Source organism: Trachurus trachurus (assembly GCF_905171665.1).
Source record: "Trachurus trachurus genome assembly, chromosome: 13".
Taxonomy (NCBI): domain Eukaryota; kingdom Metazoa; phylum Chordata; class Actinopteri; order Carangiformes; family Carangidae; genus Trachurus; species Trachurus trachurus.
The window spans coordinates 21,843,052-21,859,998 of NC_139892.1; the positions used below are offsets into that span (position 1 = coordinate 21,843,052).

At 42.7% G+C, this 16,947-nt stretch overlaps 3 protein-coding genes across 3 annotated transcripts; all 3 read left to right on the forward strand.

Moving 5' to 3' along the window:
* Nucleotides 1-1,831: 1,831 nt before the first annotated feature.
* On the forward strand, nt 1,832-2,758 carry LOC310995712 (olfactory receptor 11A1-like; the record flags this gene model as incomplete). Its single annotated transcript, XM_083984836.1, has 1 exon — nt 1,832-2,758. One exon carries the CDS (start codon nt 1,832-1,834, stop codon nt 2,756-2,758), a length of 927 nt encoding a protein of 308 aa, XP_083840962.1.
* Nucleotides 2,759-9,584: 6,826 nt separating this feature from the next.
* LOC310995713 (olfactory receptor 11A1-like) lies at nt 9,585-10,514 on the forward strand (the record flags this gene model as incomplete). The annotated part of the gene is made up of 1 exon (XM_083984837.1): nt 9,585-10,514. The coding sequence occupies one exon, from the start codon at nt 9,585-9,587 to the stop codon at nt 10,512-10,514; it is 930 nt and encodes a 309-aa protein (XP_083840963.1).
* Nucleotides 10,515-15,556: 5,042 nt separating this feature from the next.
* On the forward strand, nt 15,557-16,501 carry LOC310995714 (olfactory receptor 6N1-like; the record flags this gene model as incomplete). The annotated part of the gene is made up of 1 exon (XM_083984838.1): nt 15,557-16,501. One exon carries the CDS (start codon nt 15,557-15,559, stop codon nt 16,499-16,501), a length of 945 nt encoding a protein of 314 aa, XP_083840964.1.
* Between the last annotated feature and the right edge of the window lie 446 nt (nt 16,502-16,947).

Genomic DNA, 16,947 nt, shown 5'->3' on the forward strand with positions numbered 1-16,947 from the left:
CCAGATGTCTGTGCTGCCAGTCGGCCTCGGTGTGTGTTGTCAGTGCCTGGACTCTGAGTGGGTGAGTTGTTTTCGTCTCTTTTCAATAGAAACCAGGCAAAGCTAACAGTTTGATGCCTTGTATTATGGGCTGGGACAATGTTTGTACTGTTGATGACATTTGGTGCTGTTCTGAGCATTATTTGTGGCTGTAAGTGGCTTTTTGATCGGTGGATAGTGGATCCGTATACTGCGCTGTTTGTTATGGTGCGGTCATTGCTAAAGTTGCTACAACTGGAGAAGCTAGTGGTTAGCAGACTTCATCTCTCGAGGGGGGGTCTAACTCTGTGTTACGGTGCGTTGGACCATGGCTTAAATTTACGCCAGAATATCCCTTTAACTGGCAGGAGGGTGGCAGCTGCTGAGTACCACAGCTCCCACTACACAGAAGAACAGGTCAGTGTCACAACTAGTACAACGAATGTAAAATTGTATGGCCGATCCCCGTAGGAGATGAACTATTCAGTCACATCTATCCCCCACTTTTGCATCATCGCCCTGACAATGGACCACAAACAAATCTTAGTTCTCCTAAGAGCGGACTAAAGTGTACCAAACTTACCCTGGCAACTCAATGGTTACACTGTCCACCTGACCAGCTGGTTGCAGAAGATGGTGGAAATTGGAGTGCTGACCAGCTGTTGAGCAAGTTGTCTGATGCAAAGCCTGCTGACTGGAAGTGGGTTACTCCCCTGGTGACCGTGAAGGAGCTCATGGCACAGAGCTTCCCTGTGGTGGTGCTGCTTCTGAGTTGGGCCTGACTTCCAGGCAGAAGAGCCTGAAGGGCAAACCACGCTTGACACCACTGGGACGGAGGGTAAAGGGGTTTCTGGGACCAACAAGGAGAGGTCACCATCTTCAAAGGACTCACTATCAGCTTTACTGTGGATTTACTGGGGTTCAGCCTCCTGAAAGGAACCATGTGCAGAGCAAAAGGGATCAGGAGGCAGTGGACTGGGTTGCAGTAACAACAGGGTATGGATCTGGTGCTTCCCGGAGGACGCTGGAGACTAAAGTGCGTTCAACTAACTGTGTTTTTGTAATGTGCAGCACCGCCAAGCAATCAAGGTGCTAGCTTTGCCAATTGAATTGTACATTTAGCTGAAATTGGACTGAACTGGACACAGCTTGGCTAGATCACAGGTCACATGTGAATCAGACTGAACTCTGGTTAATCTGAACAAGACAGAGATCTTGGTAGTAGGTAGGTAAACAGTGTGGAAGGGAACAATCTAATCTACAAGTTAGGTTCACTGCTGAAATGTTTCCAGAAAGAGAAAGGAAACTATATCACTTTCTCTGTATTTGCTTTCAGTGAGCTCTTTTTGCATTATTCATAAGAGTTTGCTCTCACATGAGTTCAGTATCAAACAGTGTATTCTTTGTCAGTGAGGTCACTCAGTGGTGTGATGCTGGCTGCTGTGGGTGTCTCCGGTATGAGAAGGTTAAAAGAAGCAGAAGCAGAGGCTCAGCTCAGTTATGATGGACTCAGAGTAGGACCACGTTAGGTGAATGTCATAAACTGTGCTATATATGATGTTTTGCCTTAGTATGATACACTACAGCTGGGGAACTTTGGGGAATGTTTCAAAGTAGTTTCCTTGATAATTGAGTTCAATTGAGTTCTTCACTTTTTGTACATTGAATACTGTGGAAGTTTAATGCGTTAGCTGTGCACAGTCCAAAACAGTTACAGCATTGTAGGTTTGAATTAACCTTAAAAATCTATAACAAAATGTTATGAAGTTAGCTCTATTACAGTATTATTACTGATTTATGAACCACAGGGATCATGGTAAATGCTACAAAGGTCTCATATTTCATACTAAGTGCCTATTTTGACACTGGGGTTTTCAAATATTTATATTTTACTATTATTATGTCTTTGTATCTTTTGATAGTCTGTGCCAATGTTTTGCTGATTGTGGTTATCTGTATGAACAGGAGTTTACATGAGCCCATGTATCTGTTTCTGTGCAGCCTGTTTGTAAATGAACTGTATGGTAGTACAGCACTGTTTCCATTCCTGCTGGTTCAGATCCTTGCTGACATTCACACTGTGTCTAAGCCTTTTTGTCTCCTGCAGATTTTCTGTGTTTACACTTATGCCACTGTTGAGTTTTTAAACTTAGGCATCATGTCTTATGACAGATACCTTGCTATCTGTTACCCTCTACAATATAACACATATATGACATCTAAAAAGGTTGCCATGCTTATTGCTGTCATATGGTTATGTCCCTTTCTTGCTATTGCTGTTTTGCTATCATTGACTTCACCTTTACAGCTGTGTGGAAACATTATTAATAGAGTATACTGTGGAAATTATGCGATTGTTAAACTGGCCTGCTCTGACACCAGTGTAAATAACATTTATGGACTCATTTACACAATTATCTCAATCATTATCCCTTCCATTTTAATCCTTTACACTTATATAAAGATTCTCAAAGTGTGTTTTTCTGGCTCTAAACAGACCAGACAGAAAGCTGTCAGTACCTGCACACCTCACCTTGCTTCTCTGCTCAACTTTTCTTTTGGTTGTTGTTTTCAAGTCGTACAAAGCAGATTTGATACAAGCAGTGTACCCAACATGTTGGATATTTTCCTGTCATTATACTTTCTAACTTGTCAACCATTATTTACAACTGTACTGTACGGGCTGAAAACATCCAAAATTTTTGTCATATGTAAGCGTCTATTATGTGGTGAAGTGTAGGTCAGCCCGCACATCTTTTCAACTTTATTGATATGAAAAAACAGTAAATAAATTTCTTCCTCGTCTTCATCAGTTTTGACCATCATGTTTCCACTGACACCACTGAATCTCATTCTACTCTGTGAAAAGTGATCCCTGTAATATTTTCTTCCTTTTGGATGTCACATTTTACATCACCCACATCACACAGCTCTGTGATCTGAGACCCAGAGGCTTACTTTGTTGGGGGGGGGGACTACAGGTCTTATATGTCCTATTACCTGAAATTACATTTTGTCGCTCTCCTCCAATTTGAAACTGTATTCTCTGAACTATATACATTGCTGTTTTTGTATCTTTCTCCTTCTCTCTGAGTGGTCATCTCCTGGTCTTTGTTTTGGTGGCTCCCTCTTCTTTCTAGTCTCCTTGCTCTATTTCTTCCAGAGCCATTATATTTTATGCTTCAGATATAAATTATGCTGCACACTGCTGAACTACACAGCAGTTCAGCAGCGGTTTTATTTGTCACATGCTGAGTTTTATACTCAATTAGCAAACTCAGTGCTACAGGGTTTTCCCTGGCCTGACAGTTGTACTTTCAGATATTGCTGATGATATTCTCATGATATAAGTCAGTGGTCCTGATATGTGTTTCTCTTCTATAATACACATTCTACATCTTGGAGGCGATGTCTTTCCGCTACAGACACTACATCTGAATGCCCCCCCATGCACGCTGTAACCAAGGTGATTACATGATCTAAAATCACCTTAGATAAGTAGGAAAACCCTGTGTTGGGCAGACATCTGCGCGTGCATCACCTGTAAGGAAAGGCGCCGCTAAAAAAAGGAAAAGAAAAAAAAGGACGGCTGACCTGCTCTTCAGGGATGAGCTGTCAGGGGAACATCTCTTTGACTAAAATGCCAGTTTATTAATGTCTACTTTAGTATCCCTTCATTCCTTAAACGAGCTGTATGTAGGCCAAAACTGTTGCTGCGGTCAAATTCAAAACACTGCAGCATGTTGTTTCCCCTCCCCTCGCCACACGCTAACCTCTGCTCTGCTCCAGTTTTGTGGCTATCGTACCCCAAGACTCACTCAGTCTCAAAGTAAAGATGATCATGCCTCTCTAAAACCTGTTGGACTTAAGCATTAGTTACTACCTGCAGTCAGAGGGATGAGGTAGCAGTACATATATATCTTTTTTTTTAAGTATATTTTTTTGGCTTTTAATGCCTTTAATTGATAGCACAGTGGAGAAAGAGACAGGAAATGGGGAGGCAGAGAGGGGGAATGACATGCAGGAAAGGGCTGCCCGATGCTGGATTCAAACCGGGGCCGCCCGCAGTGAGGACTATAGCCTCAACATGGGGCGGCAGCTCTACCAAGTGAGCTAAACGCCGCCCCAGTACATCTACATCTGTTATCATAGTAAATATATCGGTAAACCTTACAGGCCATTAATTACGTCATAATGTCAAGAAATAACCAAGAAATAAAAATTAATTTCATAGTAATGTTGAGAAATATAGCCAGGAAATAATGTTTAATTGTGTAGAAATAGCCTAGAAATAATGGTCAATTGTATAGTAATGTCAAGAAATATAGCCAAGAAATAACAGTCTAGTAAAGTAGACGTAAAGTTGTAGTAGTAGAATTGCCGTGAATTACTGCTAAGTATTGGGTAATTACAGAGTAAATAGCGTGTCATTTCCATGACATAGTCGAGTACTTTCAGTGTAATTAACCTGATGTAATTGTAATTTCCACAGTCTTAGCTACGAAGAACTGTAACTACTACAATAGTTGTTTCCCAAAAGCAAATGGTAGATAAACTGCTGGAAATGTCACCGTAGTTAATTACCGTAATTACCGTTCCACTGCCTGTAAAGTGTAGTGGGCTTTGTTCCTTAGAAACATATAGGTAGTTTCAACATAACTAACATGGTAATAAGATCTTACACTGTAGTCTTGCCCATGTAACCCATTTGGATGAAATATGTAAATATTTTCTAAATGCTAAACAAAGACAGGCTAGGTACCATGAAATGTCACTGTCATTACAACATGAACTCTTTTTAGGAACATAGAAGCCATTTCCATATGATGGAGAAGATAATTACCTTCACATTTGATTCAAGATTCAAGACTCAAGATACTTTATTGTCATTGTACACGTGTGTACAACAAAATTTAAGGTGCACAGTCAGGTAGGCTACGGACTCAAAAAATGAGAGAATAAAAACAGAATAAATAACTAAAACAATGTACATCACTCACACAACATCATTCAATCACTGATTCACACACATTCTAAAGCATCACACACTCACAACAGTACTATACCCCGGCCAATACAGACACTACAGTACAGTAAGTGCAGTAAATAAGAAAGTCAAAATTGCACATTTCAATATTCAAATATTGCACTTCAGATATTGCACTTTTCCTGTTTAATGTGATGCATTTGATATCAATTGTACAATATTCCTGCTATAGCCTAACCTATTTACCTTTTTCTGAACTTCATAGAAGAAAGGCAAAATAGATTTCAAGTAGCCTACATGAATGCTGCCCTGTTCACATTCCCAAGAATAAAATACAATAAAGCTGTTTTCAGTTGTTTTAAAGCAGAAGTAAGCGATCCGGTCGTTTTGGCTAATGCTGCGTTCCAGGCAGGCTTTTGAAACCGTAAATTACAGCTTCAAGTCACGATTTAAGACTTTGTAGCGTTCCAGGCAACCCACTCGTGTTTTTCCGACCTGTTTTACCTGTGAAAGTGCACTATAACGGCCACTCGTAACTTCCGACCCGTGAACTCGTACCAGATCGAACTGGTACGACTTCACAGATCGGAAAAACACGAGTTACGAGTTGCCTTGAACGCACCATAATGTCTTGTCAGCCGATGGAGTTAGCAGCCCCCGCCCTCGTCATGGATCTATTGGTCCTCGTCCCTACGTCACCACATTCACGGCGTCCCTTGGCTGCACCAGACTGGCTCTGGCTGCACACACAGCCCTTCATGCCGTTCTCTCTCCTCATTGGATAAAACTTGTAGGATAAGAGAAAAGTTTTCTCCTCGGCTCAGAGTAGAGCAGAGTGACTGAGAGACCCGTGTTTCGGTCCAAACACTCTATGTAAGTGATTGCTGTCGGAAGATATAACTATTTAAGACTTATATTAACACAAAAATATTGCTTACTTCTGCTTAAAATAAAATAAAATAAAGTTCCCTGCTTATGTCAGCATATTGGAACATTCCCAGTAGAGTTAATCCGATTCATCAGCAAGTTACAGTCCACGCACCAATCCAACATATTTTGTTTACCAGTTACCTCTTGTGGCGAGGTGGAGTGGTGAGTAGTGGTGATGAGTGGTTGCCAACAACGCCACCTGGGGAGTTTCGCCCCAGGAAATAGTTACTGTTTTTTTATAAAAATGAAAAAGGTCACGCAGGCTCGAATCACCACAGGGGAGAGTTCAGGTATAAAAAGAATAATAATTTATTGTCACAATATTGTTTCTATAAAACTTCAATAGTTGCCAAAATATTTCACATTCACAAAAGACTGGGCCAAAGAAAGGGGAATGGACAGGGCTGGGCCAGCCACGGCGACCTTAAACCAAACCAAGGGGAAGGAGAAACAAACCAAGAAAAATAATATCACCCGTGACACTGCATACACACGCAATGGAGAAGTGAAGAAGCCACCACCAGGGATTGGGCCGCCGCGCTGGACTACAGCACCTGTCCACAGGGAGAGAGGGAAAAATTAAGATGGCCGCAGTCTAGCTGACCTCCTCACACACCCCAAGAACAATTAGATATTATTTATAATACAAAACCAACATAATGAAGTCTTCTTAAAATAGTCAAATACAAATTAGAGAACAATTAAACAATTATCAAACCCGCCCCCCCACAAAAGGAAAAAAAGGAAAACAAGAAAGAAAATAAATAAATTGTTAAATGTCTCCGAGGTCACTATCGTCGGCAACAACAATCATTTAATCAAAACCATGTAATCGAGCCAAACAAAACAGCAGCAAACATCGTGGTGGCCGATGACCGGAACACACCAGGACGCAGGATAGTGTGCAGAACTAGGAGAGTGGGGGCCGCTGGTTACAGCGCCCCGCTGTAAAGCAAGAGAGACAGTGTCACAACTAGTGCAATGATGTAAAACTGCAACAGCAGACAATTAGAGCAGCCTACCTCTGAGCTCTACTGCACCCAACACGCGCCCACCAGAACCGCTCGCTCCCTCCGGCTCACCGCCGCTCCGAGCACTGCAACGGAGCGGGAGGATGAAGCCCCAGGGCCAATAAAAGTAAAACACCAAACAATAACTAACACGGCATGCTTACCTTAGTGATATGACGGGGAGACTCGGGCATGCACGCCAGCCCGCTCACCGAACGCGCCGCACAGCAGAGGCAGAGAGGGAGAACAGCGACCAAACACACCTGTCCCAATCACACACACAGCGTCGCTCCACCAGCTCGCCGTTGCTCCAACACTGCAACGGAGTAAAGGGATGAGGCCTCAGGCCCAATAACAGCAAACACAAACCAGCAAATACGCAGAATTCCTACCTTAATGGTACGACGGGAGGACACAAACAAGCACGCCGGCCAGCTCACCGGACGCACCGCACAGCAGAAGCAGAGAGGGAAAATGTCGACCAACACAGCTGTTTTAATCACCTAACAGTGCCGTCCCCCCATTAACCTGCGCCAGGCTGACAACAGCGCCATGCAGTGACCAGGAGGGAGATGACTCACCCGGTCACACTCTGTTTATTAAATTTAATTAGCTGCGTTAGCTCAATTAGCGCGGCAACAGTCGAACTGGAGCGGTCAGCGGTACTGCATACAGTACATATTTTAACGCAGTGTGTAGTAGGCAGTGAGACAGGTGAAACACCTCCATTCCGACACCCCGCTGTTCCGAAAGTCCCCCCGAAACACTGCTGTTCCACCCCCCCCCCCCCCCAGCTGTCCATGGTGCTCTGGGTGACGTTGTTTACACTCTGCGTTGTGGTTTGTCTGTGAAACGCGTGCTGCTGAGGGACTGGGCAGATCTGTCCCACGTGCTTTCTCCCCCACTCCGTTGTGGGAGATCTTCACAGAGTGGGAAAGAAACTTTTTTTTTCTCTCCCCGGCTCTGCTTGAGCACGTCTGAACCCGGCTTGAGCCCACTTCACGGGCGCGAGCCTGCTGCAGCCGGCGACCCTGCTGACAGCAAACTGGGGGAGAGAAAAAAATAAATGTTGCTTTGGTTGGGTTTAGGCAATGAAAAAAGGAGTTGGTTAAGTTTAGTAAAAAGACCAGGCAGAAGCCAGACAGGCTAGCAGCATAATGAGCGTTATATGTCATTAATAGCCTATGAAGTGCTTGTTTCGCAGTTAATTATGTAGGCTACATGATCCGTTTGATCGCAAAAAGGAAAAAAGGATCAATGCACAGCCTCCGTTTCCTTTCTGATTACGTCCGTCTGTCCGTTCGGAGTGGGGGGGTTTCGGAATGGAGGGGTTTCCCCAATAGCCTTTTCGGAATAGCGGGGTGTTTAAAAAAAATAGAAAACCCCGCTATTACATTGAATGGAAGTCTATTTTCGGAAAGGCAGGGTTTCGGAAAGGCGGGGTGTAACCGTAGGCAGTATGGTAGCGGTTTTTAATCATTCCTTGGGTCAGTTGGCCTTCTCATCGGGCCCAGCTGGCCCGACCTGACGCTGGTTCGAGTCGAAAATATAAGGGATCGAGCTGCTGGCTTTTTTTTTCTTTTTTCGACACAGTGAGAATTGAACTGAGAATTAATGCTTGTGAGTCCGGCCGTAGATGAGGTGAGTAAGTGACTGAGCTGAGGCTGTGTACGTCCTGCTCTGTAAAACAGGTGGGGTGGGAGGGTCAGCGTGGAGCGGTGTGGGTCTCTGACTGCAGCTGGGACTGCTTCGTGGCACTACTGTGAGAGACTGACCACCGGTGAGTGCTTTGCGACGGGGCTCACGGCAGCACCCGCTGCTTGTTGCAGACAGTTATACGTGCTTTCACATCAGTGTCTCCAAACCACAAACGTCTGTAACAACACCGGAAAAAGAACCTAGATTTGTCGCAAGTCGCTTTTGACAAAAAGGTCAGCAAGAGCGTTTGGAAAGTCACTTCCCGCCTCTCAGACACTCAGAGCGAAGGGGGGTGGGGCCAGTCACATAACGCTGTGATGCACTTTTCGGTTGGGACAAATGCCCCTGTCTTCAATATTGGAGGGGACCTGCCCCTCGGTTCCTACGCCCTTGATTCCAAGCTCTATCAACAATATTCAAATCAATATTCAAAAGAAGGCGTCATCGAGCCACAATAAACCATATTTGGACGAGAGGGCGGAGCTGAAGAGGAGTGAGCGGCAGCTCTGATTCTCTGTCTTTGAGGCCACTCCCACATGAATTCAGTATCAAATATTGTCTTATTTGTCAGTGAGGTCACATGGTGTGATGCTGCTGTGGGTGTCTCCTGACGTGCAAAGGTTAAAAGAAGCAGAAGCAGAGGCTTAGCTCAGTAATGATGGACTCCGATTATGACCACAGTAGGTGAATATCATGGACTGTGCTACATATGATGTCTTGACTTAGTATGATACGCTACAGCTGGGGAATGTTTGAAAATAGTTTCCTGGATAATTGAGTTCTGTGTACATGGAATACTGTGAAAGTGTAATGCTTTAGCTGTACACAGTCCAAAACAATTACAGCATTGTAGGTTTTAGTTAACCTTAAAAGTCTATAACAAAATTGTATAGAGTTAGCTCTATTACAGTGTTATTACTGATTTATGAGCCACAGGGATCATGGTAAATGCTACAAAGGTCTCATATTTCATACTAAGTGCCTATTTTGACACTGGGGTTTTCAAATATTTATATTTTACTATTATTATGTCTTTGTATCTTTTGATAGTCTGTGCCAATGTTTTGCTGATTGTGGTTATCTGTATGAACAGGAGTTTACATGAGCCCATGTACCTGTTTCTGTGCAGCCTGTTTGTAAATGAACTGTATGGTAGTTCAGCGCTGTTTCCATTCCTGCTGGTTCAGATCCTCTCTGACATTCACACTGTGTCTAAGCCTTTTTGTTTCCTTCAAATTGTATGTAATCATTCTTATGCTACGGTTGAGTTTTTAAACTTAACCATCATGTCTTATGACAGATACCTTGCTATCTGTTACCCTCTACAATATAACACATATATGACCTCTAAAAAAGTCACCATGCTTATTGCTGTCACATGGTTATGTCCTATTCTTGTCATTGTTATTTGTATATTATCATTGACTTTACCTTTACAGCTGTGTGGAAACATTATTAACAAAGTTTACTGTGGAAATTATGCGATTGTTAAACTGGCCTGCTCTGACACCAGTGTAAATAACATTTATGGAATTATACACACAAATATCACAATCAACGTTCCTCTCATTTTAATCATTTACACTTACATAAAGATTATCAACGTGTGTTTTTCTGCATCTAAACAGACCAGACAGAAAGCTGTCAGTACCTGCACACCTCACCTTGCTTCTCTGCTCAACTTTTCTTTCGGCTGTTTTTTTCAAGTCTTACAAAGCAGATTTGATACAAGCAGTGTACCCAACATGTTGAATATTTTCCTGTCATTATACTTTCTAACTTGTCAACCATTATTTACAGCTATAATGTATGGTCTGAAAATGTCCAAAATCTTTGTTATATGTAAGCGTCTATTATGTGGTAAAGTTTAGGTCAACCTGCACATCTGTTTAACTTTATTGGTATGAAAAAGCAGTAAATAAATGTCTTCCCTGTCTTCATCAGTGTTGAACATCATGTTGTATCTGACACCACTGTATCTCATTGTACTCTGTGAAAAGTAGTCTGTTGCATTTTTCTCCTTTTCACTTTTTTCCCTGTTTGACTCTTTTTTGAAATCACATTAAACATCACCCACATTCCAAACCTCTGTGATCTGAGACACAGAGGTGTGTGACGTTTTTGTCTCACAGTCTTTGTCGCTATGTCGCTTTCATGCAATTCTCACATCAGAAACGTCATTCTCAAAGTCACTCAGTAATGCAATCCTCAGAATAGTCAATGCATTTCCCATAACAGTAAATCACCTGTGCAAAAGCATCTGAACAATCAAATTTAATTTGTATAGCACTTGCTTTACATTTATAGCAGAGAACTGAGAGACCCCACCCACCAATCCGTCATCCCACAGTGCTTTTGTGACAAGGAGCTGTTAAAACCAGAGTGAACTGAAGAAATGCTACTGTACCATTACTTCGTAATGAGGAAACACAGGAGGTTATTTTTTGATAAAACAAATCTTCTTTACATCAGTCTCAACATCAACACTGTAACTGGTGATTTAAACCAGAGCTGAGACACCAACTGTTTTAATGTTTTGATAAAAACCATCAAAAAAGGACCTTCAGAAAAAATCTTCAGACACAAAACAGTTCTACAGTTAGGGGAGAGTGGGGTAAAGTGAGACACTTTTTACATTTGCTCCCCTCTAAGCGAGCTAAAATGATTTATCAGTAAAATTTACACATTTCCCATTAATTCAGGATGTTTCCTAGCAATGGAAATTATCAGAATGTATTTAGGACGAAGGGCAGTGAAAATATGATTGTTTTAAAAAAAAGTGGTCTTGTGTCTCACTTACCCCAGCTCAGGGGTAAACTGAGACAAACCAGAGAAATCAAGGGGGTAAACTGATCCACTTACTTTTTCCACTCTGAAACTACCATAACAACACATGTTGTAACAGTTAGAATCCTGACAGCTAGCTTGACAACCACACTTCCCAGATCTAATGTCGGACTAGTAGCAGAATCATGGGGATTGGTCAATTAAGCACTTTTGTTTTCTCAACAAAAAGTGACTCAAGAACAAAATCAAATACAACACAAAATGTTTTAATTAACATTCAAATGACAGATAGAACCAGTTAGATAGTCTGGGGGTCAGATTGTAGGCCCCGACAATAGTGACCATTTTGATCAAAAGTCCTCTTGTGTGTCGGGGGAGCCGACAAAGTGGAATGTGACTAAAATTGAATGTAACCAATATTAAGCGAGCTGACTGAAGAGCACATCATAACAAAGCAGTGTGGCTACAGATCATGTTTGATCACGAGAGATTTCTGGCTTGGGGGACGAGATTCTAGTGTAAATCTTTGTGTGTGGTGCTCAAAGTGTCTCACTCATGGATTTATTATAATACATCCATGGTCTCACTTTACCCCGCAGCATTTGTCTCACTTTACCCCAACACCCCCATTTTAGAAAAAACGACCTCTCTTAGAAATTCAGGTTAATTTTCAGCCAGCATCATCACATGGTTTTATGTGTTGGTAGTTCATCATCATGTATCATATAAGTATTTCTACCTGAATCAATTTGCTTTGGCACAACAGTTGATTAAGTTGACAGCAAGAAAAAATTACTTTTACATGCAAAAATCATATTTTTGTGAAAAAAACATGCTTTCCACAGCATCATGAGGTCCTCTCCTTCATGGCCAAGGGGAAATGCAAGGGGCTTGAAAACATAATGGTCACATGACCAAAAATGTGTTCCGTTTTCTAGATACAGGGGGCGTCTCACATTACCCGATGTCTCACATTACCCCACTCTCCCCTACAGAATATTTTGGAAAAAATAACTACAATTTCTCTCAGACTTGCATTACCCCTCTGTCACTTTACATCACAATGGAAATGTATATATTAGCCTATAGTAGCCAAAGAGCTTCAGATTTGAAACACGGTTGGTTCATTCAAAAAATTACTACAATGGGAAAAGTATTTGGTATTCAACACATTTTTTTGCCTTTATTTGACAGTACAGTATACAGAAGATAGGGAGGCAGAGAGAGGGGGAACGACATGCAGTAAAGGACTGCCCGATGCAGGGTTCAAACCGGGGCTGACTGCGGACTGTAGCCTCTACATATGGGGCATCTGCTCTACCCACTGCTCCACAAGACTGTCCCCCAGACACAAACACTTATATTGTTTTAGATGTTTTACTTTCTGATATTTTCAATGCAGTGTTGTCCAGATATGTGTTAACCCCAGTTTTGGGATTTGTGTGTCGAATTTTGATTAAATGAGAAAACTGTATCTGTAAATTTGAAGAATAAACTATTCATGCATAATGTCTCAGAGTTGATGAGAACTTTGTAAAATGTACAGAAATCGCTCAAGTTGGTTAAACTGTCTTGTTCGAAGACCTGGTCTGAGGGGACGTTATTACCAGTCCTCTGTGGGCCAGTTAGACCAGTGCTTAGGTCTGCTCAGACCGACTGGTCTCTCTGGTAAACAGATTTGCTTCTGAGGGAATTAATGGAAACTGTGTCTAATGTGAAGATGCCTCAGGGACAAACATGTTGACAAACTAAAATGACCTTTGATGTACAGTAAGAGACTGGGTACTACTTCATCAACAACAGTAACCTCTGTGGATTCACTGGAGTGTTGGGATGTAGATGATTTTATATACAAATAAGATTACAAAAAACTACACTACTTAAATGTTTAAATTTGGAGTTTTGGAAAATAAAGTTTGTTTAAAACTATGATCCAAATTCAGAATTCATTATTCCATGTTCAGTTGATGAAAGGCATACATTTAGAAGAGTTAGCCGGTGAGCGTTCTTGCTACGAACAGTGTCCTCCCACTCATTTGTTCAGGTGAAGTACATCTCAGACTCTGGGTATTGTGTGTGATGTGAAAATGTGTTTCACAGCGTGGAGAATGAATTATTGCATATTGCTGTCAATGTGGCAGATTTTGAGCCATATTGATGATGATCCATTCTTACTTTAGAAAGTATAATACCAAATTCTATTTGAACTGAGTTATGTTATAGAAATGTAGATTATTAAGAAGATTGGGATGCATTGAGAAGGTGGATGTTGAATTAAAAAACAGAGAGGCTTATGTGCCCAGTAAAAGATGCTCCAAATCCTTCCAGCCAAATCTAATTTATTGCACCATATTCCCTTATAAGACCAAGAACTTGGGTCATAGAAGTGCATAGGCCCAGAGAAAGAGCATTTTAGATTTTTAATCTTAAAAGTTAATCCCCAGGGGTATAATCATATTGAGTTTTTATAGTGGCTAAGGATATTCAGGTTGACCCACCTCCGAAAAATCTCCATAGGCAGATACAGTATGGATGTGCTCAAAAATGACTGACAGTTATGTGTTTTTCTATCTCATATGTATCTTTGTTTTATTTATTTTCATTTTTGCATTGATTTTGACAGAACAGTAAAGTCAGAGTGAGGGGATACCATGTAGTGAAGGGCCAAAGGTCAGATACAAACCAGTGTGCTCTGCCACATGAGCCACCTTATTGAAATGTTAGGCTACTTGTGATACGTTTTGAAGGCCAAAATGTGTCATTCATGGAGTTCTTAAGTTTACTACAAGTTCTGCTGGGCTTTTCATCTCTTTGTAGGTATAATCCAAACCCACAACCTGGCTTGGATTGTTTCTGAGCTGAAAAACCGTCAACTTTGTACTCTGTTTCAATTAAAGTCCATAATGTGGATTTGTAGATCTTTCGAACCATATTACATCGTCCTGGAACTGGAGCCTCTTCACAGAAGGACCACCACACAGAACCAGACCGTCGATCTGCAGCCAAACCCATTTCTGTGCAGTGTCACATTAAGATCCTTTGATCTGTTATTATATTTAGCTTTTACTGTCAGCTTGTTAATCAAAAACATTAAAATGAATCAACTAATGCTGACCATACATTTGACGTGTGATGCGGGTAGGAGCAGCCTGGGACTTTTCTGTGTGGAGTTAGCATCTTCTGTGTGTTTTCTCATTAGGACTCTAAATTGTGAATGTTAGTGTGTGATGTTGTTTGTCCTGTGATAGACTGGTGACCTGTCCAGGTGTACCCCCATCGCCCTATGTTAGTTGGGACTGGCCCCAGCCTTTGACTCCAGCCCCCACCCATGACCCTGCATAGATAATGATATAGCCAGTGTATGTGTATGTTCAATCAAGATATGATGTCATCAGCCCTGGCTGTCTACCTGTCTGTCTTTATATCAGGTGTATAAGAGCTGCTGCCCCTGCAGTCTGTTTCCCAGCAGCTCCACAGGGTTTTCAGCTGCTGCAGTACAAACTGAATCCAGATGGATCTGGTTCAGGTGTCCAGCTGTTGTCAGTGAAGTGGTTTCTTCTCACGTGTTGAGCTCTTGTTTCCTCAAAGTATTTATGTCTCATGTTGTGTGACACTGCTTCTGTCTAATGTGATGATAATGAGTTTGAAGCAACTCAGCCTTTTGTGATAGTGATGAATTTTCTCCCTGTCTCCTGTTAGGTTTCAGTAGAAGAAGCTCAGCTGATATTTGTCATGTGTTGTTGTTAAGTTCATTTTGATAGGGAGCTTCACTGAGCTTTGATAAGTGTCGGTTAATAGGAATGAAAAACTGTGTGATCATGAGAACACATGTCAGAGTTGTAGGATCTGAAGCTCCAGTTGGGCTACCTATGTTTCCTGGTCACTGATCAGTTCGTAACAAAGGTCAGCAGTGTTTCCATTGAGCTGATGTGGCCTGTTTGTGCTGATGTTTCTGGTTGTAAACGGTGAAATCCTCCATGTGCAGCTTTTGCCTTTGCTGAGGCCACAGAAGAAACAGAAGTGTTCTCAGACTCTGGCTCCTGTTGTTCTCTGTTTGACCCCGGTCAGTCTGGTGAGGTCTCGGTCTCGGTCTCGGAGCCTCTGTCTCTGGACCACAGTCCAGATCATGGAGAACGGCTCTGAGATCGTGTTCGTGCTCTCGGGTCTCAACGACTCTGACACGAACCGACAGGTCTACTTCGCCCTGGCTCTCGTGTCCTACCTGTTCACCATCTTCGTGAACGTGACGCTCGTCACTACCGTGTGTCTGGACAGGGCACTGCACGAGCCCATTTACGTATTTCTGTGTAACCTGTGTGTGAACGGGATCTGCGGAGCGTCCAGCTTCTACCCGAAGCTGCTCCACGACCTCTTGGCCGAAACTCACGTCATCACGTACTCTGGGTGCATGACGCAGATATTCATTGTGTACAACTATGTGTTCTGTGAGTTCACCAGTCTGACCGTCATGGCCTATGACCGCTACCTGGCCATCTGCAAGCCGCTGCAGTACCGCGCCCTGATGCCGGCGCAGCGGGTGGCGCAGCTGCTGCTCTTCACCTGGAGCTTCTCGCTGCTGGAGACGACGGTGGGCTTCAGCTTCACCGCCACTCTGCCCTTCTGCGACCGCCACATCCGCAAGATCTTCTGCACCAACTGGGAGGTGGTGAAGCTGTCCTGCTCCGACACCATCATCAACAACATCTACGGCTTCGTGCTCATGTTCTCGCACGTCGCTCAGACCGGACTCATCCTGGTCTCCTACGCGCACCTGGTCCGCGCTTCGCTCCGGTCGCGCGCGACCCGTAGGAAGTTCGTCCAGACGTGTCTGCCGCACCTCGTCACCCTGCTGGTGTTCACCCTCTCTCTGGTCTTTGACTCCATGTTCTCCCGCTACGGCAGCGGCAGCGGGCTGCAGGCGCTGCAAAACGCGCTGGCGGCGGAGTTTCTGGTGGTGCCGCCGCTCATCAACCCCATCATCTATGGCATCAACCTGCAGCAGATCCGGTCCAGGATCATCCTCAACTTCAACTTCAACATCAGGCCAAAGATCATAAAACCACCTTCATGAAAAACTTAACTTCATTAAAAAAAGAAAAAGAAAAGGGCACATAAATGAGCGAAAACTCAAACCAGGCCAAATGTCCAGTGAGTCTAACTGGTCGAACAGTTACATAATGTGACATATTGTAAATTGTAAATGTGAACTCTATTCATTATTTCATGACACACTTGAGCAGTTTGTCAGTTTTTTCAGTATCAACATGGACTTACTGTTACATTAACAACCTTAAATTAGAGCTGTTGAGAGTGAAAACATGACCTTAGATGAAAATGACTGAAAATGTAGTAAAATTGGATTTTTCTCTGATAAAATATTGGAACAGTGTTACAGACTTGTGAAACACTCCCTGTTGTCTCTGTTTAGTCATCTGAAAGGAAAATAGTCTGAAAGATTTTGTAGTTGTGCACAAAGAAGAGAGAGGTCAAATTGAATCATATCTTTGAGAGAATTAA